The sequence below is a fragment of the Catharus ustulatus genome, assembly GCF_009819885.2.
Source record: "Catharus ustulatus isolate bCatUst1 chromosome Z unlocalized genomic scaffold, bCatUst1.pri.v2 scaffold_26_arrow_ctg1, whole genome shotgun sequence".
Lineage (NCBI taxonomy): Eukaryota > Metazoa > Chordata > Aves > Passeriformes > Turdidae > Catharus > Catharus ustulatus.
Window position 1 is genome coordinate 1,982,638 of NW_024879445.1, and position 27,445 is coordinate 2,010,082.

A 27,445-nucleotide genomic window follows, 5' to 3' on the forward strand; every position below is an offset into this window, starting at 1 on the left:
TTTGTTTGAACCAAAGGCCATGGTTGCACAGAGCACTGTGATGGTCACAGCAGGTCACAGAGCTTTCTCCACAGAAGAGGAAAAAGTAACCAGGGTGCTCCCAGCACTGATCACCTATTAAACAATTTCACTAATGCTTTGGACTCCAGTGACTCACCCAAATCTGTTTGGGGGTGCTAAATTACTGTCCACACAGTGATGACACACCCTATCTAGATTTTACTGGAACCTGAAAAAATCCATATTGGAAAGGAAATAAAGGAGGAAGACCTTTTGTCTAAGAGAAAGTGGCAATGTGAACAAGGTAATTTTATGAGTTCCTGTTGAGTGCACCGTTTTCAGAGGCAATTCAGAGCCAGTTCTGCAAATCTGGATGGTGTATGTGAGTTAAGGCAGGATCTTGTTTTTCACAAACAAGTCCAAAGGGCTCCACAAAACAAAGGCCACCAGTAACTCCTCAGCGTGGTTTACAAACCTTAGAAGCACAGCAGAAAGGAAGATTAAATTCAGAATTGTAATGTGTGAATGTAACAGAGCAGCAGGGACTGGGACAGCTCCAGTGGAAGGTGTTAATCTTCCCTTTACAATTTATGATCAAATGTTAGCATATTTAGCTTGCAGAAGCTATAAACTGGGTAAAAAAAAAAGAGATAAAAACCACCCAACTGCATCTGTCTTATCTGCATTATTCCAGGCAGGAGAGGAGAAGAGGGATGAGAAGGCAGGATGACTTCAGGAAGACCCTTAGATGATGCTCCTGGACAGAATCCATAACCACACTCCCCTCATTTGTTATCTCACTGTTAGCAATAACATTTCCTGCAGAACAGCCTTGTCTGAAGTGCTCCTCCGGAGCAAGCTTTCCAGAAATGCTCAAATTAAAGCCTACATGAAACCTTGGGTCTTTGAGACCCTAAATGTGGTTTCAGATTCATAAACAGAAATGCATTTTATGGAGAACAGAGGTGTTTACCTGTTTCAGTTATGAGATGGAAAAGTGTTGTCATAAATAATTCTTCCTCTTTTCTAGCACAAAGTAAATATATCTTTACTGCTACTCACCATCACTCATATAAAAATGGGGTTGAATAAGAGATCAAGGTTATACTGGCATTAAAAGATTTATTACAGCAACCCTTCCCTGCTGATCTCATCAGGTTTTGAAGGATTGAAATTTAATTTTTTTTTTGTCTCTTCTCTATTTTCGTTTTTTTTTTTAAAGTCGTAATTCTGACAAAGCTGGATAGAAAGCACCCAGACAAATATTCTGTGATGAAAAACAGGGAAATGTTTTTTAATGAACAACCTGACACAACATGGGAAAGACAGCGAGTCTGAAAGCTCCCTCCCCTGCTTCCTTTCCATTCTCCAAGGTTGTTCCCCCCAGCCTGAGCAGGACAAGCTGCTGTTTTCCACCCTGGGCTGGTGATGAGGAGCAGGAAGGGCACAGCAGGTCAGTCTCTATTAACTCCCCTGCCTTAAAGCCTCGCTGGCACCTGCACACAAGGTGCTCATCTGTCTCGCCTGTCTGTGGCTTTTTGATACTCTCCTAATCAGCACTGTCAGCAGAGCTCCCCTGGATTTAGTTCAGGGCATTAATGCAGTCAGCACAGTGGCAGTGATGTGTGTTTTAAGCAGCACACAGAGAGGAGGTGCAGTGATTTATTGCTGACACGCTGGGAGGGGAGAAAAACGCGTTTTATTGTGAAATGTTCACGTGGCAGTGTGAAGTGCTGTCTTATAACAGGCTGGGGGAGCACACACTTGTTGCAGGTGGAAATGGTGGGATTGCACCTTGAGGACAGACCCAGGTTGTTTCTGATCCTGTTTTGTTCCACTTTTGTGGAACAGCAAAGCACCCTCACGACTTTGCTGCCAAATCCTCCACAGACTCACCCTCCTGCTGTTCCCAGTTTTTCACACCCCAGGGTAAGAACAAACATCCCTCAGGGCTCACCTGCATCCCAGCCACCCCTCCAAAAAACTGCTCATCACCCTGGCCACCCTCAAGGAGAGTACAGTAATTTCACGATTATAAGCTGCACCATTTTGACTAAAATTTTGGTCTAAACCCGAAGCGTGGCTTATAATCAGGTGCGGCTTATATATGGACAAAGAATGTAAAGTTGCTGTTTTAGTTTGGAGGACAGGTGTCTGCTGAGAAAGGCAGGAACTTCTCTTTGAAATGGAGAATGTAAACCCCCTCCCTCCAAATTATTATAATTTTGAAATCAAGGGGTTTTCAGGCAAAAATATGGGAATTAGGAATAACAGTTCTTTACCAGGGAAATTAAAATAGAAATACAGCACTACAAAGAACAAACCCCAAACCCTGACACAGTCAGAGTACAGCCTGACACCCGTCAGGCAGGGTGTTGGCAGCAGTCCCATTCCATGGTGGCTGCATCCTCCTGCAGTGACAGATGTGGCTCAGCTGGAGCAGTGCTCCTGGACAAGGTGCAGTTTCCCTCCGGAGCTCCAGTGGGGATGTGGAGAAATCCGGTTTCCCTCTGGAGTCCAGTGGAGAAAGGGGCTCCCTTAGTGTCCCAAACCCTCTGTTTTTATCTTGGTAAGAAATGTTGGGCTCTTCCCCTGGCTGGAGCAACTCCCAATGGGATGCAGTAATTTTATCAGTGCCACAGTGGGACTCAATGGCCATGAGCAGAAAATGACTGGCTGGAGGAAGGATGGGTTGTGAAAAGATAAAGAACAATGCCCTGCCTGGTTTCAATGGATGGCCCATTAGCAGAATATCTCCCACAGTGATAAGGATCACTGCCCCACCCTCAACAGATGGTGATAGAACAGATACCTTTTATCACACTCTGTATTGGAACGTGCGGCTTATAATCAGGTGCGGTTTATAATCGTGAATTTACTGTAATGCCTTAAATCAGGTGTGCAGAACCAGAGATGCAAATTGCACCACTGATTCAATTTGTGAAGAGATCAGAATATGGGTTAGACCCTGCTTGTATGGAGAACATAAATGCAAGGATTGTTGGGCCCATGTAATGCTAATGTGGAGGAACATATGTTATGAGAATTATCAAAAAGCACCTACTTCATTTGGCTTTTTGTTGAGAACTTTCAATTTATGCCTCAGAGAGTTTACATAATTAGACAGGGTAAAAACTTGCTTAGTCTGTTCCTTCTTATTATTAAGTCATTATTTTAGTCCCAAAGGTAGTTGTTATGAATGCCATTAGCAGGGTTATATGAATTATTCAAACCCTGGCATGTTTAGACTGTCATCTCAAGAAGGGACCTATAATCAATCTCACATTGTTCAGAGGTTTGTAGCCCTGCAAAATGTCATCTTATTTGCAAAGTATTGATCAAATGAGTATTAACTATCTGAAACTGAATCTTACCTAAGAAGCACCAAGGTCATTTATTGCTGTTATTCCTTTCTTCATGTGCTTTGAGCTTGTGAAAACTCTTCCTGCCTTTGGAATGTTAATGGCTCTCAGAATGAACTTCCCCACAATGTCTAGAAGACATCCTGAAGAATCAGCCTAAGAATATGTAAATAAAAATGCCAGGGAAAATATCTGCATGCATTTCCCCTTGTAAAATAGCTTTGATCAGCAGCTCATAGATCTAGAAGATGTGATGCCAGGCTCAGGTCAAAAATATACTTTTCTTTTCATCCTACATGAAAACCATCTTCCTCAGGGAAAAGAAGGGAATTCAAAAAGGTGCAACACTAAAATCACCATGAAAATACACCCAAGGAAATTTCTGCTTGTGAAACAGCCTCAGATATTGAGAGGTACTTTCTCTCACACATTTTCCATCTGTTTATTTTTTTTTTTTAATAAAACTTTGGCAGATCACTCCAGTAAAAACTCCAAATAAAATTATGATCTTCTCTCAAGCCCCAAAAGGACAACGGGGAAAAATTCCCATTCTGGCTTCAGAGGGTTTTGTCTAGGTCCTGTGCATGCTCCCAGACCAAGAAATCACAGAATTACAGAATCCTAGGGTTTGAAAAGTCATCCAGTGTATTGATTAAAGGAGTGTTAAATGTGTGAAATCTGAGAACTCTCAGGAGATCTAACTTCCCTGTCAGATCCCATTGCACATTCCCAGCTCATTTTAAGAGTGGGAATCTGAAGCTTACTTAATCCCTCCACCAGAATAAAACTTATCTAATTATAATAGTGCAATGAAATGGTGCACAAATATTTATCTTTATTCCCTTTCTTCATGGCCAAGGTAATCCCAGAAAAGGTTGGCTCAAATTGCTAATGATATCTCCTGAACCCTAAGGAACTGATAATATGTTGAATCTCTACAACCACAACCATGAAATGTTATTATTATCTTTTAAAATACAGATTATCTTTTAAAATTAGGGCTCTAAAGTAAAGAAAACAAAAAAAGAGTTGATATAGAAATAATAAAATTATCCTTTGGTGAGATTTTCTGTATTTATCTGTACGCTTTTTCTCCAAATACTTTTTCCTTCTAAAAACATTTGCAGGCAAAAGATTAGGTTGAAAAAGATTAAATATTGCTTGGTTTTGTGGTAGACAATGCTTGAAAAGTCTGATTGAGACAGCTGAGGCTTGAACAGTGTCTTTTTACCTTATCACTCATGGAAGGAGAAGGTTCTGAGAGTGCAAGAATTTGACAAGGTGGAGAGGTAGGCAGAGAAGAAATGTCTGAAAATTAATAAGAGGAATGCAGGAAATGCACCTGGGCAGGAATAATTCCAGGCACCAGCACAGGGTGGAGAGATGGGGAAGGACCTGGGGGCTCTGGTGGGAAGTGAGCTGTCCCTGACCAGCAGAGTGTCCTGGAAGGACAGTGGGATTTGGGAACACAGAGCAGTGCCAGCAGGGCAGGGAGGGGACCCTGCCCCTCTGCCCAGCCCTGTGAGGGCACATCTGGAGTGCTGTGCCCTCCTCCTGCTCGGGACAGGAGGACAGGGAGCTCCTGGAGCAGGGGACAGAGGGGATTCAGAGCCTGGAGCATCCCTGTGCCCAGGGCAGGCTGAGGGAGCTGGGGTTGCACAGCCTGGAGAGGAGCTCCAGCTGAGAGGAGCTCAGCCCTGGGTGACCCTGAGTGTCCCTTGGGTATCCCTTGGGTGTCCCAGGGGATCCCTGAGTGTCCCTTGGGTATCCCTGGGTGTCCCTTGGTGTCCCTGGGTGTCCCTGGTGTCCCTGAGTATCCCTTGGGTGTCCCAGGGGGCCCTGGGTGTCCCTGACTGTCCCTTGAGTGTCCCTTGGGTGTCCCTGGGTGTCCCTTGGGTGTCCCTGAGTATCCCTTGGGTGTCCCTGAGTGTCCCTGGGTGTCCCTGGGTGTCCCTTGGGTGTCCCTTACTGTCCCTGGGTGTCCCTGAGTGTCCCTTGGGTGTCCCTGAGTGTCCCTTGGGTGTCCCTGGGTGTCCCTTGGGTGTCCCTTGGGTGTCCCTTACTGTCCCTGGGTGTCCCTGAGTGTCCCTGGGTGTCCCTGGGTGTCTCTTGGGTGTCTCTTGGGTGTCCCTTGGGTGTCCCTGAGTGTCCCAGGGTGTCCCTTGTGTGTTCCTTGGGTGTCCCTTGGGTGTCCCTGGGTGTTCCTTGGGTGTCCTTGGGTGTCCCTGGGTGTCCCTTGGGTGTCCCTGAGTATCCCTTGGGTGTCCAGGGGGGCCCTGGGTGTACCCTTGGGTGTCCCTTACTGTCCCTGGGTGTCCCTGAGTGTCCCTTGGGTGTCCCTGTGTGTCCCTCGGTGTCCCTTGGGTGTCCCAGGGGGTCCCTGGGTGTCCCTGGGTGTCCCTTGGGTGTCCCAGGGGGTCCCTTGGGTGTCCCTGGGTGTCCCTGGGTGTCCTTTGGGTGTCCCTGAGTGTCCCTGAGTGTCCCTGGGTGTCCCTGGGTGTCCCTTACTGTCCCTGGGTGTCCCTTGGGTGTCCCTTACTGTCCCTGGGTGTCCCTGAGTGTCCCTTGGGTGTCCCTGGGTGTCCCTTGGGTGTCTCTTGGGTGTCCCTGAGTGTCCCTTGGGTGTCCCTTGGGTGTCCCTGGGTGTCCCTTGGGTGTCCCAGGGGGTCCCTGGGTGTTCCTGAGTTTCCCTGAGTGTTCTTAGTTGTCACTGTCTGTCCCTTTCTGTCCCTGAGTGTCTCTGAGTGTCCCTTGGGTGTCCCTGATCGTCCCTGTCCATCCCTGAGCATCCCTGTCTGTCCCTGTCTGTCCCTACCTGTCCCTGTCTGTCCCTGTCTGTCCCTTTCTGTCCCTGTCTGTCCCTTTCTGTCCCTGTCTGTCCCTGTCTGTCCCTACCTGTCCCTGTCTGTCCCTGTCTGTCCCTGCTTGTCCCTGGTGTCCCTGTCTGTCCCTGTCTGTCCCTGCCTGTCCCTGGTGTCCCTTTCTGTCCCTGTCTGTCCCTGGTGTCCCTGTCTGTCCCTTTCTGTCCTTGTCTGTCTGTCCCTGGTGTCCCTGTCTGTCCCTGTCTGTCCCTGGTGTCCCTGTGTGCAGGGAGGCTCTGAGCAGAGCTCAGCAGTGTCACCAGAGCCACAGGCAGGTACTGAGCCCAGCAATTCCCCCAGAACTTCTGTCCTGGGCAGTGCCCAGCCCTGAGCAGAGCCCAGAGGGGGGCTGGAGTCTCCTCCCTGGGATATTCCAGAACTCCCTGGACACAATCCCGTGTGCTCCAGATGAGCCACTGTGGTCCCTTCCAAGCTGACCCATCCTGGGATTGTGTACATGTATAAATGCCTGTGTGTCACACCAAAAAAATCTTAATATCCTGGCATGTAAACTTACTCTCTCTTGAGCTTTTTTCGTTTTCCCTGAACCTTAGCTTTACTGGAATGACTTGAAGCATCACTTTCCTAGAAGCCAAGTCTAGCAGGACAGTCACTGTGGATCGTTTGCTTTGCCAGTCTTAAAGTGAGTGGTTAGAAGGTAAAAATGACTCATTTGGCTAGCACACGTCAGCATGGCATCATCTCACAGATTTGGGTGCTGTCCTCTCCACAAGGTGACCCACACACCCTTCCATTATCCCCACACATTTTCTGGGGCACCTTTTACTTGCTTCTTCCTGAAACCACATGAACACACTTTTTTTTTTTTGGTTTTTTTTGGGTTTTTTTTGGGTTTTTTTGGGTTTTTTTTTTTTTTTTTGGTGTCACCACTGTCTAAGACTTGATTGCTTTTGATATCAGAGTAGCAAATGGAAAAAAATTTAAAAGTATTTGGAATGGATGGCGTTGCAGATGAAGTGTTTAAGGATCCTTCAGCCACATTAGGTGGGGTAATTAAGGACGGGGTAATTAAGGCACAGGGTCTGACAGAGCATGGTATGGATGGTGTTCATAACAACACCCATGAAATCTTCAGTTGCCATGGGGATGCTGACTCTGCAATGATGCTTCTGTGCCCCCAGAAACCTCAGCCCAAAGTGGTTTGAACATGGGATGAAAGCAGAGGGTGTAGTGTGAAATGGATACCAAGATATGGGGCACCAGGGAGGCTGTGGGTGAAATAAGCTCCCAGTCCCTCTGTTTTCTGCTCTGAGCACATAAAATTACAGTAATTTCACGTTTATAAGCCGCACCTGATTATAAGCCTCACGTTCCAATACAGAGTGTGATAAAAGGTGTCTGTTCTATCACCATCTGTTGAGGGTGGGGGCAGTGATCCTGATCTCCCTGGGAGATATTCTGTTAATGGGCCATCCATTGAAACCAGGCAGGGCATTGTTCTTTATCTTTTCACAACCCATCCTTCCTCCAGCCAGTCATTTTCTGCTCATGGCCATTGAGTCCCACTGTGGGACTGATAAAATTACTGCATCCCATTGGGAGTTGCTCCAGCCAGGGGGAAGAGCCCAGCATTTCTTACCAGGATAAAAACAGAGGTTTTGGGACACTAAGGGAGCCCCTTTCTCCACTGGACTCCAGAGGAAAACCGGATTTCTCCACATCATCCCTGGAGCTCCAGAGGGAAACTGCACCTTGTACAGGAGCACTGCTCCAGCTGAGCCACATCTGTCACTGCAGGAGGATGCAGCCACCATGGAATGGGACTGCTGCCAACACCCTGCCTGACTGATGGGTGTCAGGTTGTACTCTGACTGTGTCAGGGTTTGGGGTTTGTTCTTTGTAGTGCTGTATTTCTATTTTAATTTCCCTGGTAAAGAACTGTTATTCCTAATTCCCATATCTTTGCCTGAAAGCCCCTTGATTTCAAAATTATAATAATTTGGAGGGAGGGGGTTTGCATTCTCCATTTCAAAGAGAAGCTCCTGCCTTTCTCAGCAGACACCTGTCCTCCAAACTAAAACAGGCAACTTTTCATTCTTTGTCCATATATAAGCCGTACCTGATTATAAGCCGCACTTCGGGTTTGGACCAAAAATTTTAGTCAAAATGGTGAAATTACTGTGCATTTTTAGTCCATAAGCTAAATGTATAGATGGGGAGGTAGGTCTGCAGAGAGCAGACAGTGGTACTGAGTTCAATGGTCAGTGAATTTATGGCAGACTTTGGCTAGCAGACAACCTCTTCTAATTCCTGCAGAACAAAGGTCCTGTGTGGCATTACTTTAATTCAACTGCACTTTCCTTATTACTTTCTTTTCTCCACAGCCAAGGGCTTTCAGGCACTTACTGCCTCTCCTCAATGTCCTCCAAGGAAACCCTTCTATGATATTGAGTCAAATTTTGAAGTATTTACAAAAAAAAAAATAAAACCCCCGCAAAAAAACCAAAACAAAAAAAACAAACTAAAAGCAAAAACCCCAAAACAACCAAGACAAAAACAACCAACCAAACAAAAAACAAAAAAACCCCAAAAAACCCACCAAAAAAACCCCCCAAAAAACAGAAAAAACAAAAAAAAAAAAAAGGAAAAAAATACAAAAACAACAAAACCAGAACTTTACCAACTTTTAGCACTTAGCAGGTTAAATCTTCTTTTGTGGTGCACATCACCTTGCAGGGTGACTCAGAGGCTCCATAAAGTTCACCTGACACTGAGATGAGAGCCACGTTAAGTGATATAAAACATTTAAGCTGCAGTGACAGGTATTTTTGGAAGCCCGTGCGCCAGCGCTCATGAATGAGGAAATGAACTTTGACAAAATGAATGGTTTCACAGATGGCAGTTTGCTTGGAGCTCTCACCAACAGATGTTTGAGTGAATGTTCTGCAAGGCCTCTGTGTATTTTGGGTTTTATCATTTCATTAGCAAATAGCTATCACCTGGTGTGTACTTGCTCTTTGGAAGCTCTTGATGAGGAAGCTGTTAACTTTTTTTTTCCTTCCTTATTTTACCTTTTTTTAAGGAAAACAGCCCACACAATACTTTATGGTTTCCTGTTTGGGGATAAGAATAATGGAACTTAAGGGGTTTTTTATACAAATTATTTTTATGTGTGTCACATTAGTTTATGATGAGGTTTGTGAGATTCATAGTCACAGATTTAATTATGCCATGGGACTGAAAGTCCCAAAAAGGTGAGGCTGAGCACCAGAGGTGGGATTGAAACCTAGAGTGATGTGAAGACCCTTGTGTAAAAGCCAAATTAACCCTCCACCAATATTTAGACCTTTTTATATTATTATTAATTTTTTTAAAGCATTCTCTGTGCTTTTCAAGAAAAAAATTAATTTTAAACATGACAGAGGTCAAGGAAATACTTTCCCTGAATCTACTGGGCTACATCCCTTTCCATCACAGCTCATTTTTTAACTTAAAAATCTGTGTAGCAGAAGTGTTTACTTAAAAGGAAGACATTTTCTTAAAGCTGTGCAAAGCTATTTTAAAAGCTACATTAAAAGCAAAAAGTATTATTTACACCAGACATGCTGCGATAGTAAATAAACCAAATGTATTTTTCTTTGGACTGGAGCACTAATATATTCAAATTGCCAATCAGAACTTGGGCACATTTTCCATCAAACTGTTGTATTTCTCATTATTGTGCTTCATCTGAATTTTAGCACATAATTTCAGAAAAAAACATTTGGGGAATGAATTAGAAAAAATATAGAATTATAGTTCTCTTTCCGTATATTCTAAGTAATAGTAGTAGTTTTTCCATTTTGAAGTTACAACTTGACTTTCAAAAATTGCTTCCAAAAAGAAAAAAAACATATGAAATATAGATGGAAAGGGATGAAGTTATTGAAGAAGAATCCCCAAATTAAATATTTGGGCTCATCTTGTATACCATAAAAACTAGAGGAAAAAAGCTGAATAATCAGCCTGAACCAGCTTTATTTCCCACTTTTTGATTCTGCAACCAAACTGAGCAGTCTGCTTTTTAGATTAATCCTTTAATCCTCCAACTACTGAAAATAATAAATATTTGAATATTTTATTAAAAAAAAAAAATTGGTAACCATACCAATGTCCCTGGACAAACAGTTTACTTTAGTGAGGGACAACAAGATAGGGGCTTTATTATTCTATTTAATACTTTATACATAACAGTCTCCAGCAACAGGTCAGGTGTTCACACATATCTCCCACATGATTCTCAATAATTAATGCATTTCCTCAAAATTCTGTAGGTGTAAGCTATGCTCAAATCTACTCTTGGTGCCTGCAGGATAACACCTTATAAAAAACAATTTCTGTGTCCCAAAGACCACAAAATACTGTCCTAGGTTACAATGTAAAGATGTGACCAAAAGTTTGTATCCTGTCACCATCAGTTAAACCATCTGGGGCAGTGATCCTGATCTCTGTGGGATATCTCCTGTTAATGGCACAGCTCTTAAACCAGCTGGGGCAGTGTTCTTTATCTTTCCACAGCCCATCCTCCCTCCAGGAGATCTCTCCTGTTCATGGCCACTGAGTCCCAGGGCATGGCTGATAAAATTCCATCATCCCATGGGGAGATGCTCCAGCCAGGGGAGGAGCCAAGCATTTCCTACCCTGATCAAATCTGAGATTTGGAACATCAGAGCAGCCTTTCCCACTGGATTCTAGAGGACAAGAGCTTCCAGACCTTTCTACAGGATCTTCAACAAAAGCAATTCATCTGGAGACTGCCACCACCACCCTAACTAGCAGGGTGTCAGGTTGTATTCTGATTCTGTCAGTGGTTTTTCTTTTGTGTTTTATTTTTCTCTTTTTTCCTATTAAATTGCAATTCTAACTTGGAGTCTCTCACTGGTTTTGCTTTCAAAGCCATTACAAAAGCCTAAAAGCTGTGAATATGGGAAAAAAATTAATTAGGAAATATGAGGATGGTTAAAACTGGGAGACCAACCTGGTGGTGATGAAACTGGGAGAGAAGTGTCAGGGCACAGCATGGAATCCTAGGTTAGAGCTCACTAGAGAGGAGTAACATTCACAGACTCCTGCTGGCAGTTTGTGTTAGAGATTAGCTGCCATTGTGATTTTGGATGTGGTAGAGGGATAACAGAAACAATAATCCTGCCTATGGCCATATTCTGGCTATTCATACTGCCTTTAAAAGGAAAACTAATATAGGAACAGAAAAATAAAGATGAGCAGAGATGAAGTGAAATCAGAGTAAAAAAACCCAACATATTTTAAAACCATAAATGCGAAAGGACAGAAAGGAAAAGAGAAACTGCTGTTAAAAAAAAAAAAAAAAAAAAGACAATAAAGATACATTACTGGAATAGTCAGTGTGAGCATTCTGGTTATATTTCAGGACCAATTAATGAAAAATAGGCATTTGTGATTTTTTTTGGTCGTTGTATTTGCAAACGATAAAAGTTAATATCACTAATAAAGTGGTAAGCAGTACACAGGTGCTATTTTATCACAGCCAACCCATGAGGAGAAACAGAGGTCAGGAGAACTTTAGAAGGCAGATGTGACTTACTCAGGCTTTAATTTGCTTCCAAAAACATGGTCAGTGACCCTTTAAATCACCAGCCAATTACAGGCATTGTAGTGCCATTACTAATTACATGCTGAGAGTGTAAATTTAAAATGGCAATTTCAATTTTCAGTTCATTGGGAGACTGCAGGAAAATGAAATTGCATATTAATTAGTTCACATGTATCAGACACCTGAAAGATTAGAGGAAAAAAACCACAAAACTTCTGCACTCATTACAAGTGAGTTATAGCAGAACACTCAAACCTTTTATTTGCCAGGCTGCATATAAATAAAGGAATTAAATGACAAAGAAAATTGATAATGATGGAACAATGCTAAAATAGCTACAGGCCTGTACATAATCATGCTTTGAGGGACTTTGCCCATTACACACATCTTCCTTTAGAATTTATCTAGCATTAGAAGCTACAAGGGGGGAACAGGCGATTGTTTCAGGTTCACTGTGCTAAATGTTAATTTGCATGTCCTAAAAATGGAATTTCTGGCTTTGTAACTCCCCACTTCATCTCTGCCAAGCACTCACACCTTTTTCAAGTGCCTTCTTCTGGACCAGATCATCACTTCATCACTCAGAGCAATCTGGAGGAGATTCTGTGTGCAGGCTGCTCCCAGAAAAATCTCGTGACACGACAAAGTAAAAACCCAGGTGGAGGGTTTAACATCTTTTCTCCCACTAAACCAAAGCTAGCCAGAAATTAAGCCCAAATCTGATTTTATGTACCCCTCCACACTTATGAAGCATCTCCCTGGGCACTGCAGAACCTGAACAAAAATAAGACAAAAGATTTCTGCTTCTCCTCTCATCAGAAACTGCTCACCCACACGAGGGTCAGACAATGTTTGTTTCTTAAAGTTTATTTCATGCTTGAAGAAGAAGGCAGTGCTCTGATGTAAAGGGCTACTATGCATAAAGTTTGAGTCTGTGGATGTCTCCACCTTGCCAGATCTAAAAAGAGTTTCTTCAGAGCAACAAAAAGCACTTTTTCCTTGCAGCAAACATCTCCCCAAAATTTTCAGATTTTCTGTTTCCAGATGTTTTGAAGAAAGAAAAGAGGAAAGAAAGAAATCTGCTCTAAAATTACAAATAATAATTTTAATTTTGCCCTGGAAAAAAAAAAACAAAAAAAACCCCAAAACATTTAGGGAGTTTTGTGAAAATGATGGACTAAAGTTTATTTTGCAAGAAAAATGAGAAGAAGAAGGGAATGCTTAAAATGCATTAATTGTATGATGTAAGTTTCTCAAAAGTCCTTACACCCCATGGTTGTCAAAATTACAGAATAACCTGTATGGGACTGGAATAACCTCTAAAACTAAAGGAAAAAAAAAAAAAAAGATAATAAATTCTTCAGACCTGAGATTTTAGACACATTTTCTCCACTGGCCTGATGTTCCTTGCAGGTAAAAGCAGAGGGAAGACTTCCCAGGGAGCAAAGTCCAAGGGAGCCAAGCACAAATGTGGATGCCTCAGGCCATTAGATATCCCCATCCAGTTCATCTCCTCAAAAAGACATGGCTAGGGGGCCAGTGCTAAATGATTTTGAGATCTTTCTCCAGCTCATTTAATAAAGCCCACACTCTAACACAGCCCAAAAGCTGACTTTTTCATTATCCATTAAAATTACATTAGCTTTCTACTCCCATGGAAAGAATTCTGCTCAGGTCCCACTGTGTGATCCTTTCCAGTTCTTTTCAAGGTATAAATTTTACAGACTCCCTAACCCCTCTGATCTTTATGGAGGAAAACTGACTTACAACACATCGAAGGGCCTTTGTGTTTTCACTCTGCAATAAATAACAAGCAGTAACACCAGTTTTCGTTTTTCAGAGCTGACAAAATCCAGCCCTCCCACTGCACCAGTTTCAGAAAAACTTCATCAAACAATGCTTTGTGTCTGCTCTCCATGCAAGAAAAATGAGGAGGCAACTTTATGCTTCCCCTCCAGATATTAAGGAGCCTCTCAGAAAAATAAAAAATGGTACTCAGGGTAAAAACATTGAATAGGAACCAATATTAATGGTATATACACCAAGGTGGCCTCAAGAGGGGTGTGTGTGACACAGCTGAGGGCATTATTACCAGTTCAGCTTAGTGCTGGCAGATAAAATGCTCCAGCACCTTGTTTTGCTAAATCCTGGAAGAGAAGCATCTCCCTCACACATTGATCAGTGCAGAAAGTTTTCCCATAAGTATTTAACTTATTAATCTTTATTAACCAGCAGCTGAAATTGCCAAAGCTTTGCCCAATTCATAAATCATGAAAACACCATCCAAGCACAGAGCTACAGCAACCACCAGATAATTACCTTCATTAAAACACTGCTACAGGACTTTAATACTCACTGCTTCATCTGAAGTCAATTTTTGGGCACAGAGAAAACCAGCTCACAGTGAGGGCACTGCCATTTGAATCACTCTAGCAATAACATGCTTGAGTGGGATGAGAAAAACGTGTATTTTCAGCCCCATGGATTTGTCTGAGCTAACAGCTGTTTCAACCTTAATTAAAACAGTTCTTGCTACCTCCAGAAATACTTAACCTGTGTGCCCAGAGCAGCTCAGCAAAGAGGACCAGCTCTTCCAGCACGCCCTGGCACTGCCAAAACCACACTTCAAGCAAGATTTCTCCACCAAGAAATCTTGTCAAGGTTTCTCCTCCAAGAGATTGTGCTGTGATACGCTTCCAAGGGCCTGACCAACAAATGCAACATATGTGGAAAGCAGCTTCTTTGAAAGGAGCCTGTGCAAATCTGTTCAGAGCCGCAGTGGAACATATGCACATGGTTTTTTAAATTAAAAAAAAAAAAGAAAAAAGAAAAAAAAAAAGGCTTGTGCATTTGTAAAGCCAAGATTATCACTGTTTTGCAACTAAATAGTCCCTTTTAGCCTCAGCTATGTCTCTGACAGTGAATAAGAATGTAGATGTTCGTTAACCACTTGTCTCCATCAGTTTCTTAAGTGACACTGGCAATTGAATCAAGGGTATTTTTTTTTTCCTCCTCAGCTCCATCTGTTACCTGAATCCACGGCCATCTGTCATTTTCTGCTGCAGTCCAGGCATTCACAAGACCCTTCTTGTTGAGCCTTGCATAGTAGGGGTACCACTTCTGGAGTCCAAAAAGAGCTCGGTGGGTGGACGATGCAGTGATTTGTTGGTTGGACACAATACCTCCTTCTATCCCTAGTGGGCCAGAGCACCCTGAAAATGGGAAAAAAATAAATTAAAAAAATAAACTAATAATAAAAAAATAAACTCAACTGAAGTTATCAGCTGCTCTGAGTCCCATGTCACTGTAATCACAATAGCATGCAAATAGATCAAAAACATCATGACAAATGCAGCTTGGAAGAAATTTAAAGTAATTGATTACATCACTTTTTTAGAAATAAAAAAAAAAATACAAAAAGTATTACTTGCAAATAACTATTCTCATTATAAAATTAATAAAATGGATTAAAATTTCAATTTCTTTTAGCTTGTTCTAGCTGAACGCTTGTGAGTTAGGTTTTATCTACACAAAGAAAGAAAAAAATCCTCAGATTCAAATATTGAAATGATTGTTAAAAGTAAATTTAAAATTCTGTAATTACTGCAAAGTTCCATATTGCCTCAAAATTCAGCATTTAACCAACGCACTACAAATTGTTATTGTGGGTATCTCTAGAAATCAGAAAATAGACATGATTTATCACTCAGTTACATTAGAAATATTTAAAGGTTTATCCATTCAATCAGCAAGCCTCAAAGTATGTATTTAACAGAAATGCTCAAATTTTCATAATTTTATGTATGGTATTCATCATTAATTTATTCACCAGAAACACTTGCAGACCTAATCTTTGTCAAAAATCAGGATACTTCTGCATGCATTGTTTTTGCCACTCCATTTGGGCAGAGGAGCAAAAGCATTCAGCTATTGTGAGCAACCTGAACTGAGAAAATTATGAAAATTCATTACATACAAACAATTGGCAGCTTATCTACTATTCAACACTGAGATTTTCCTTTCCTCAGCTCTGATGCAGAATCTGGAGAGAGTTAATCACAGGAATTGCTCTGGCAGCCAGTCTTACTCTGTTGCCCCAAAGATCTTCTGCTCTGCAGGTCAGCTGCAATTTTGGCAATTCTGAATGCCACAGGACAGGTGTTTACTTAAATTTCAGGTTCTCTCAGAAACCTGGCAGTGTTTCACCTCAAGCAGCACCCAAAAATGAACTCTGAAATCGTGCTGTTACAAAATTCCTCGCACCACGGGGGCAGAAAGTCACAAATAATTTGATTCCTCATTAATTTAAAGGCACGGAGAAGGAAAAGTGACCAGTGCAATTTATTCCTCTCAGCGCAGTCCCCAGGAGTGGGGTGTCACTGATGATGGAGCTGAGATAAACTGAAGTTTCAGGTTGGTTGTGGTGGTGGACAGAAGGTAAAGCAAAGCTCCCTTGCAGGTGGATATTCTTTCCTAAAAACCCATCCCAAACTTCCAGGAGCTGCTCAAACGAAATCCTGGCCCTGCTCGAATCAACGAAGGACTTGCACCACATAATGATTTCACACAGGTTTTTTACCAGCCCACAAAGCTCAGCTAGAGCCCAAACTCCTCATTCTACATCTCTTTACCAGCCAAGAAAATAAAAGCTTTGCCTTCAGCACTTGACTAATAGCTGCACAAAAACACGACGGAGCGCGGCTCTCTCCCGTAGCTGTGCCAGAAGAAAACAAACTCTTTGTCACCAGCATGGGCAGGAACAATGTGGAACACACTCAGAAAACCCACATAGGCTGGGAGAGTGTCATTCCTCATTCTGTTTTCATCAAGCATTACTGGAGGATTGAAAGGGCCATTCAAATCTCTCTGAAGTATTTTCCGTCGGAGCAGAATGAAATCTTTTTTTTGTGTGCAAACTCCTGCATCTGCTTGCAAGGCAGAGGTAAATTGCTCTTGTCTCCTAAGAAAAGTGGACTTTTCAAAAGTTTCTTATGGCTAATTGCTAAAAAAAATAAAAATAAAAATCTGTGCTGTTTCACTAATGGAAAGTTCACGCTGATGTGTCTTTGCACACCAGCACACCCATACCTACAGCACATAGGCATGGAATAAATTAAACATCTTTAACAGCTGCAACCATAGACTGATAATTACTTAAAAATAGAGAAATTATAAAGGTTTTCTGAGGGGACCTTAAAAATGAGGCATGCTGGAGCCATGTTGATATTTGCCATGTCTGTTATTGCATCTCGTGTCTGAGATGCATTAAATGTTATTCAAATATGTGTGAAATCCTTACAAGACAAAGTTGAATCTTCTTTTCTAACTTGAAGGCAATTTCCTTTCTGAGTTTAATTACCAAGAACAGCACTTAACTCTATTTTTTCAGCTATGACCACACATGCTCAGCAGTGTTTATCTTCCCTAGCTTTAGGTGGATTATCCCTGAAATCCAAAGAAAATCTCTACCTTCATGGAACAGGTACTTCACTGTACAAACTCCTTATTTTCTGTGCAGTTCCAGTCATGGTTTTGTTAATGTTTGTCAGTTTTTCAATCTGAGCTAAACAAAAAAGAAATTACCACTCCTAAAAGTTAAAATCACCACATTAGAGATACCTTCTACTTTGCTGTTCAGTTCAGACATAACAACATGAGATGTGTGGGAAGTATGAGACTGGGTAACAGTTTCTTAAAAATATTATATTTCTCAAATTATCAGAAAATTCTCCTTTATTTATATTTTTTTTTTTACTGAACAGCCAAGATTTCACCAGAAGTTTCATTAGGATGCTGTCAGTGAGCTCCTTCCACTATTAAATCTGCCCTTTTACTCACCCTTTAGGTATTTATTTTAATCAGACATAATTTTCTACAAAAAACCCTTTCAATTCCCTTTCCTTTATCAGTTAAAATCAAATATTGAACATATTTTTGGATAGTCAAATACCACAGCAAATGGACTCCCTTATCCATATGCTCATTAATTTCTTCCAAAAACTCCACTAGATTAGCAATTCACTCTTTCTTCTTCTAAAAGCTCTAATGGGGCTATTATTCTCTAAATTTGCTAGAATTTTATTTTATTTTATTTTATTTATTTAAAAGCTTTCAGTTGAATGACCCATCTCTGGTTCCATTAAATGTGTTTTATCACTACAAGACTGGTTACAGACCAGTTCCTGCATACCTATTAAATTTCAGACACAAAATCCACTTTTCTTCAAGTTATCAATTATTTCTTTAGGTGTTTAAGAGCTGTGATATACCATTGACTACTAACAATGAAAACAGGCAACAAGAGCTTTTCACTCTGGTTTTTTTTTTTTAATTGAGATGCATAATTTTGCAGAACAAGTGTAAGATGCATTATATTTTATTGTTATATTTTTGCTTCTGTTAAATCCATGCTAACAGAAATCATGACACCAATGACATGAATGACAATGAAATTATGGCACCCAATCATTATTGGGAAATTATAATAATATCGTTGTGAATAATTCAGAGTGGTCAATGTTAGTCATTTTATTAAAAAAAAAAGATATTTTCGTTAGTTAAGGCAGACACATTGGGGTATGAACATGCAAAGAAGTAAAGAAAAATTAAACTGCAATTAAACTGCCTGACATGATACAGATTCTCAATGCAAATTTTGTCATCTGGAGCTGTTATTTCAGTGTCATTAAAAAAGCAAGATACTAAGGCAAGTAGTATTGGTTTTAATCCTACAGTGACAATTATGGGTATGCACAAAATAAAACCCATTTAATGCTTCTCTTTTTCTCACCAAACACAAACCTATACCCATAAAATCTCACTATCCACGGGGATAACAATGCCAAATAAACCAAGAACCAGGTGAATGGATTCAGAGAAGGATGGGAAAAGTCAGTAATAGAGGAAAAGTGTATTTTCCAGTTCTCCTGAGAGTGATAGACCTGCCTTCTTTTACAACTGTAATTAGATCTAGAAACATTATTCATCATTTTGCACCATAACCCAATGGTTTTTAGCCCAGATTTCCCTTGTAGACCAAAGGTCCAGGAAGGAGATGGATGCTGTTCTTCCACCCTTATCTCTGGCAATAACAAATCCCTCCAGCTGAAAAGTAATATTTGAGCAAAACCAAGTGACAGCTAGCTTGCTGTGGTATACATTAATATCCCCTCAGAAGATCATTAAAATAGGGAAATAAGTAGCTGATTCCTGTTCTTTATAGTGAAAAGACAAATTATTTTAAGATAAAGAGTTAATTCAGCAAGCAGAAAGCTTGGTGAATATGTTACTTGGGCATATTTAATTTTAACTTTTTGCATTTATGTCAGTCCACAAATTAAGCAGAATGTCCAAATGGTTTAAAAATTGCTTGAAAATGTGAGGATTATGCCTCTGCAACTGGAATGAAAAGTTTTTCTTGTTGTTGATGATGAAACATTCCTGGTTTTGCAGCAGGAATATATCACTCTTATTTCCTCTGTTGGTCTGCCTCTAGCTAACGTCATCAAAACAAACAGATGCAGAATTGAAGGCAGGGAGAAAACAAATCTGCTTCAGACATCTGCAATCCTTACCAAAGTGCTCACCCATATGCAAAGTGGTGTTTTTGTGTTTTTCACAACCACTTCATGATAACCCCAAAATCTTTGTAGTTCTACCCAAAATGCTTTTGCAGAGATCTGGAGACACAGCTTCCATTCCTTCTTGAGGTTTCTGTGGACCCTCTCATGGTTTCAGACAGGTGAAATGTGATGTGGAACATAAAATTCAGTCCCCAAACGCCAACTTTACCCCTGGACAATGGGGTTACAGATGACCACTGATATTGAATTAATTAATGCAATTAATGCTGGTGTTTACACAAATTACACACATGCAATCCAGGCTTCTGCCTTTTTCTTCTTGTTCTTTCACACAGAGATTTCCACTCCCTGCCTACGAGCAATTTTCCACACTGCAGTCCCCAGACTGGGATTCACATCCCTCTGATGGATTTTCAGATGGATTCCCACCTTGAGCAAGTGTGCAAAAAAACCCAAAAAATTTACTTCCAGTATAGCACAGGAGCATATGGAGGCAACAGTGAAAGCAGATTATGTGTTTTTCTATATGTGATTGAAATGGAGGGTGGTTACTCAGGACTGGTTTGCTTAGTTCTAGTCTGGTAATTCCTCCATTCTGCTCCTCCAGTAGGATGGATAGGATTGCAAATTTCACATCAAAACCCATTTATTCATGGATTAAAGCTGGGGAGCTGCAACAGAGAGAAAAGTTGAAGAAGGGACCTATTTAAGAGGAGTAAAGTTAAACTTCTGATTTAGGAAGATCCATAAATTGAAGAGTCCTTGAAGCTGGGAAAATACACTGGGGCAATTATTGCTTGGTGTTTTTCCTTTTTCTTACACTCATTTATCAATAATTCACTTCTGATCACTGTCTAAAACACAACCAATGGATTGTCACCAGACCAAGCATTGCTATTCCCATGCTCAAAAACAAGGGTACATCTAAACCTCGTCTCTGAAAAGCTGCAATCAGATTTTTAAAAAAATATTAAAAAAAAAAAAAAATTTTTTTGATATTTTTCCATGAGGTGATTGTGTTTGTGTTGTTAAAAACTACTGACATAATCCTTTGGCATGTTCAAAGTGATTTTAAAGGAACTGGGTGGGGAAACATTTCAGAATGAAGATTTGTGAATCCCTATCTAGGAAAACCATAGCATCAAACTCTTTGGGAAAATTTCCATCTAAAGAAACACCAACTACATTGCGGCAACAAAAGAAATTAGGGAGGCCAAAGCTCAGTTCGAACTTAATTTGGCAAATTTTGTAAAGGATAATTTTAAAATGTTTTTACAAAATGCTAAAAGGAAGGATAAGACCTTTGTTCTGTATTGAGACAACTTAGTAATTGCAGATGAGGAGAAGGCAGAAGTGCTCAATGCCTTCTTTGCCTCAGTGTTTAGTGGGAACACAGCTTGTCCTCAGGACAGCTGTCCTCCTGGGAGGACAGATGGTGTTAGGGAGCAGAACAGTCTCCCTGTTATCCAGGAGGAGGCAGTCCGGGAACTGCTGAGCAGGTTAGGTGTCCATAAATCTACGGGCCCAGATGGGATCCATCCCAGGGTGATAAGGGAGTTTGCAGATGAGCTTGCGAAGCCTCTCTCCATCATTTACGAGCAGTCCTGGGACAATAGCATGGTTCCAGATGACTGGAAGCTGGTCAATGTGACACCCATTCATAAAAGGGGGGAAGGTAACTTCTAGGACCAGTTAGGCCGGACACTACAGTACCTGGGTAAGGATATGGAAACAGTTTATAGTGGAGTGCCATCACACAGAGCACTTAGCAGGATGGCCAGGGTATCAGACCCAGCCAGCAGGGTTTAAGGACGGGGTAGGATCATGTTTGACCCACTCTGATCTCCTTGTTGTAACTAGCCAAGTGGACCCGCCTGGTGGCTGCAGGAGAGGCTGATGGATGTTGTGTACTCTGGGACTTCAGCAAGGCCTTTGACACTGTCTCCCACAGCATTCCCTGGAAAAAAGCTGGCAATCACAGGCGCCATGGACTAGGCGGGCACTCTTTGCTGGGTTCAGAACTGGCTGGAATGGCCGGCCAGAGAGTGGTGGTGAATGGTGCTGCATCCAGCTGGGAATCTGTCACCAGTGGTGTCCCTCAGGGGTCTGTGTGGGCCCTGTTCTGTTCAGTATTTTCACTGATGACATGGATGAGGGTACTGGGTCCCTCATCAGTAAATTTGCAGATGACACTAAGCTGGGAGATGGAGATGGAGATGGAAATGATGGAGATGGAAATGATGGAGATGGAGATGATGGAGATGATGGAGATAATGGAGATGATGGACATGATGGAGATGATGGACATGATGGAGATGGAGATAAAGATGGAGATGATGGAGATGGAGATGATGGAGATGGAGATAAAGATGGAGATGATGGAGATGGAGATAGAGATGATGGAGATGGAGAGGGAGATGGAGATGGAGATGATGGAGATGATGGAGATGGAGATAGAGACGGAGATGATGGAGATGGAGATGGAGATGATGGAGATGGAGATGGAGATGGAGATGGAGATAATGGAGATGGAGATGGAGATGGAAATGATGGAGATGATGGAGATGGAGATAGATGGAGATGGAGATGATGGAGATGGAGATGATGGAGATGATGGAGATGGAGATGATGGAGATGGAGATGGAGATGGAGATGATGGAGATGATGGAGATGGAGATGATGGAGATGGAGATGGAGATGGAGATGATGGAGATGGAGATGGAGATAATGGAGATTGAGATGGAGATGGAAATGATGGAGATAATGGAGATGGAGATGATGGAGATGATGGAGATGGAGATGGAGATGATGGGGATGGAGATGATGGAGATGGTAGAGATGGAGATTTGTGTCGATCTGTTGGGAGGTAGGATGGTTCTGCAGAGAACTGGAATGGTTGGATGGATGGGCAGAGTCCAGTGGGATGAGGTTTAATGAGTCCAAGTGCTGAGTTCTGCATTTTGGCCACAATAAACTCCTGACAGAACCAGAGGACACAGTCCCAAACTGTGCCAGGTTGGATATTAGGAAAAAGTTTTCCATGGAAAGAGTGATAAAGTACTGGAATGGTCTGCCATCCTGGCAGTCACCATCCCTGGATGTGTTTAAATAAAAGCTGGATGTGGGACTGGGTGCCATGGGTTAGTTGAGGTGTTAGGGCATGGGCTGGACTCAATGATCTTGGAAGTCTCTTCCAGCCTAGTAATTTAGTGATTCTGTGATTCTGAGTTTATACCACTTAATAATTCACTTATGGACAATACTTTATTTTCTCCCTCAAGCAGCAAATCTGGATTTTTTTGGGAAAAAAAATATACTGCAGTAAGGCCTTTAGTCTCTCAAACTCTGTAGAGTTCTCATGTAGAAATACATTAATCTTTTTTGTGAAAAATGATTTTTACCTTTCAAACTGACACTGTGAAAAATAGCATTTCTACCACGTCTGAGTGTTGACATTAACCATCGACATAACTCACAGCCACTTAAATACCACTAAAATTAATCCGAATGAAATAAATAATGGAGTAACTTTTTAAAAAACACTTCCTCTCAAGAATTAAACTAGACTTATATTACAGAAGGTAAATTCATAGTAACTTTCAAGTAAAATAACTGCAATGCTTACCCACCTAAGAGATGACAGACAGAGCTATAGCCCCTAAATGCCAGTAAATGATTTTTATTTTTTTTAACTTAGGGTGCAATAACATGAAAAAATAAATGGTTCCGAGTTATTTTACCAACCCCAACATTTTTTCTTGGACCTGGTCTCGGGCAGATGTGGATGGAGAAGATTTGTGCTGTGGTGGATCCATTAATTACCTATCTAATTAATTTATTTCTAGCTGTTGCAAATGGTTGTGGCAAAAGCTTTCAGCCAATTAACAATTGAAGCATAACTCAGGCATTTAAAAACAAAATTAGGAGCCAAGCTTCATTTAAAAATAATCTGTTTTTGCTGCTGCTGGCCCCTGAACAATCCATGCATTTCTCCTTTTCTCAGGTAGTGATAGAAATATTTCTTTGAACCATACAAGAAAAACTGAAGAGCTTTCCAGAGTTTTTTAAAAGAAATTTGCTAATTGGACACTGCTCTGACAACCACAGACAACTTCTTTCACAGTTTCTTGGCTTTATATTTGCATTCATATATCTTTGGTGGTTTGTAGGTTTATTTTCTGGTGTTTTTTTTGTGGCTTTGTTTGTTTTTTTGGGGTTTTTGTTTCTTTGGGTTTTTGGTTTGTTTGTTTTTGGTTTTTTTTAATGGACTGTACAGCACAACTGAAACACTACTTGTGGGGCAATTGCAATATATCTTCTATTATCCCTAAATTAACTTCAGAGGACCTTTATTTAATTTTTTTTTTTTTTTGTGGTCACAGTACAGTATTTCTATTCAAAAGTTAATAATTTTAACCTAAAGTAGATAACCACCTACAACCACTGCCAATTTGAAGGCAGCTCATGACATAATCATGCATGGGGTTAACAACTGCACCTTAAATCTACCTGTTCCAAAAACCTACTTAAAAAAAAAATTAAAATAAATGCCCAAACCCAAAATTTCTCTTGCAAGATAAAAAATGCAATGACAAGACAGAGTCATGCTGAAAGCCAATCTGCATTTTTCTAGCAGGTCTACAATAGAAATCAGTGGGATCCCAGCACCAGGGTAATTAGCATTCCTGCCAGCTGGCTTGACAAGGAGCATGTTCATTTGCCAGGAGAGGAGTGTGTGCTTTTCAAGGAGCAATTCTTATTTTGCTGCCTGGAGATGTTCTTTCTGCCTTTTGTGGTTTTGGCATTGTATTTTATTCCCCCCTCCAGAAGAACAGCAACTGCTCCTACAAGTGACAGCACTGCTTGTTGCAAGATGTGTTCATTGAAATTGTTATAAGAGGGATGCATTGGAATAGTTTAAAAACTACATTTTGGCACTCATGTGAATTCTGCATTACAATGGGGCACATGTTCTTGAGAAAGAAGTAAAAGGATGGGAATATCCTAAAATATACTGCTGAAGTGATATGCTAAATATGAGCTATATTCAGTGTACTGGACACAAACTGCATGCTAACAACAGTAATTTAAATTTCTGGCTACACAGAAACAGCTCTTCTTATGGTCTCTAAGCTGTTTCCATCTTCTTCTGCAACCCATCCAACATATTAATAACTGGAAATTCAGATATCTTCATTTAGATCTTGCTCCTAGAAGCCATTTGGTGTGGATATAACCTTATATTCATGTAAAGCAGCTTTAAGGATCAGGCCTTGAAGGCCTGTTAAAAAGACAGAATTAATTTAAAGGTCGTGCACTTTTATTAGGGTGGGGAAAAAAGCCCAGAATGAATATTCAGAAAATTATGGGGTTTTATATGTATGCAGTGGAAGAACTGATTTACCAGTATAGCAGTGCAGCAAAATGACATGTTTTATTTGTGACTCTGTGGTGTACTTCACCCATAAATATCTACATCCAGATTTTCTGATTGTCCCCTCCTTTTTCTTCATATCCCCTTATTTTTGCTCATCAACGTCTATTTAACCATAAAAAGGACATTATTCTGAATTATTTAGAGAAATGCCTAACCAAACAAAGCAAACATAAGGAATGCAATTTATGTGACCCAGCTTCAACCATCTGAAAATCCCAATCTAGATTTTTTATATATATTTTTTTAATATATATATATATCTATATATATATATGCCATCTGTGGGAGGAAACAGGCAACCCTAAATCACAATTTTCATCATTTCATCATCTATTAAGAAAGCATTTCAGATAGATGTAATTAGTTTTTTTGTGTCTATTGACTAAGAACAAAACTAGAGCATTATTTCAACCTAGTGCCAAGGTTTAGGAGGATAAAGTTAAGTGAAATGATTGCAATGAATTTTTAAAAAACACTGAAAAGGCATTGCTTCAAAAATTCTGCAAAGCTAGAGGTAACATACCTGGGCTTTACAGAAAGAGGTCTTTGAAGAAGGAAGGCTGAGGAGGAGATGAACATAATAATAATAATGATAATAATAATAAGTTGATGATGATGATGATGATGATGATGATAATAATAACTTCAAAATTCCAGACTTTGATTATCCTGCTGATGATCACAAAAAGGTTGATGTGACTTTGTGACTTTGGTTTTGAATTTTAGGTGTGTGTGGTTTTAGTTTGTTTGGGGTTTCTTTTGTTTGTTTGTTTGTTTTGGTGGGATTTTTTTTTTTTGTGGTATTTTAAGCCTTGTGGATCGTTAATTTTGTTTTTTTGTTTTTTATTTTTACTTTTGTTGAGTTTTTCTTGGTGGTGCTTGGGGGTTTTTAATGTGGGAATGGTCAAACACTGCACCAGGTTGGACAAGAGGCTGTGGAGATCCATCCTTTCTGAGCTGTTCTGGTTCCAAATCTTTGCAGCTCCAGTTCTTTTCAAATCAATGCTGACAGAGAGGAAAATCCTGGCACCAAACCAACTCAGAGGATTCTTTCCCAAGCAGGAATAATCTGACATCGTTATTTTGATTTTGGAACAACATCTTCATTTCTCTTATTTAAAATGGGTGAGGATTTGTCCCTGAAGTACTTGGCTTTATCTGGCACTGTGCAGTTTTACATGAAATAATAATACCAAACTTTTTCATTAGCACTTTGTCTCCCCTGGGAGCTAGTCATAGTCAGAACACACACACACACACACACACATATATATATATTAAATAAATAAATAAACATATATATATATATATATATATATATATATATATATATATATACATACACATATTTTATATAGTTTGCTTGCAGTTCCAATTTTTTCAAGTAAATTTAGATATGAAAGTATTTCAGTTCCAGCCAGTCCCAGCCTTTCAGAAAGACAGCTGACACCCAAAAGTTGTATTTCTTTTCCTACACCAAATCAATTCTTTTCCTGGTAGCTGAATGGATAATCAGGATATTTTTAAAAGTTTCAAGTTCTAGATTTAGGAATTACATCTTCAATTACATGGGAAGATAGAGGGCCAAGGAGACTTTAGATTTTACCAGAAGCTGCTGCCTTTGCAAGTGTGTGCAGACCATATGTATGAGCTCACACCCTACAGACTGAAGAGCAGCTAAAATCTGAAGTTATTTGAAGCCCTGGTTTGCCTTTGTACATTCAGTTTGATTTCTGTCCTGCTTGCACAGAGCACACACATTGTGTGAAGGACAGTCATCCATCCCAGCTCATTATCCCATTAATTGTTTCATGGCTGGGCTGCAGTGGTGCAGCAGCACTCATTGCAGTGTGCCAGTGCAGGAATATTCCTAAATATTCCTTTTTTAAAATGCATTTTCCTCCTTTTTAAAAATATTTTTATTTTATTTTTATTTTTATTTTTATTTTTTATTTTTATTTTATTTTATTTTATTTTTATTTTTATTTTATTTATTTTATTTTTTTATTTATTGTTAAAATTAAAATTAAAATTATTATATTTTTATTTTTATTTTTGTTTTTATTTTTACTTTATTATAATTTTAAGTTTTTTTAATTTATTTTTATTTTCATTTTTTATTTTTCTTTTTATTTTTATTTAATTTTTATTTTATTTTTATTTATTTTACTTTTATTTTTTATTGTTAAAATTAAAATTAAAATTATTATATTTTTATTTTTGTTTTTGTTTTTATTTTTACTTTATTATAATTTTAGGTTTTATTTTAATTTATTTTTATTTTTATGTTTTATAATATTTTATTTTATTTTATTTTTGTTTATTTATTTTTATTTTTATTTTTATTTTTATTTTTATTTTATTTTTATTTTTATGTTTTATAATTTATTTTATTTTATTTATTTTGTTTATTTATTTTTATTTTTATTTTTATGCTTTATAATTTTTATTTATATTTTATTTTATTTTTGTTTACTTATTTTTATTTTTATTTGTTTATTTATTTGTTTAATTTTTTTTTTTTCACCAGGCATGTTCTTACTGCCTTCTCATCTGCTCTCAAGTTCATGACAGGATTTTTTTCTTCCCCCATGAGCAGCTATTGCTTCTTATGACTCCCCTCAAAACAT

The 27,445-nt window shown here is 39.9% G+C and overlaps 1 protein-coding gene across 1 annotated transcript in view; it reads right to left on the bottom strand.

Annotated features, from left to right (window-relative positions):
• EDIL3 (EGF like repeats and discoidin domains 3) overlaps positions 1-27,445 on the bottom strand; it is a 234,899-nt gene that overhangs the window by 57,700 nt on the left and 149,754 nt on the right. Inside the window, 1 exon segment of the mRNA XM_033086417.2 lies at positions 14,826-15,007. Within this exon segment, the coding sequence (XP_032942308.1) occupies positions 14,826-15,007 (182 nt within the window).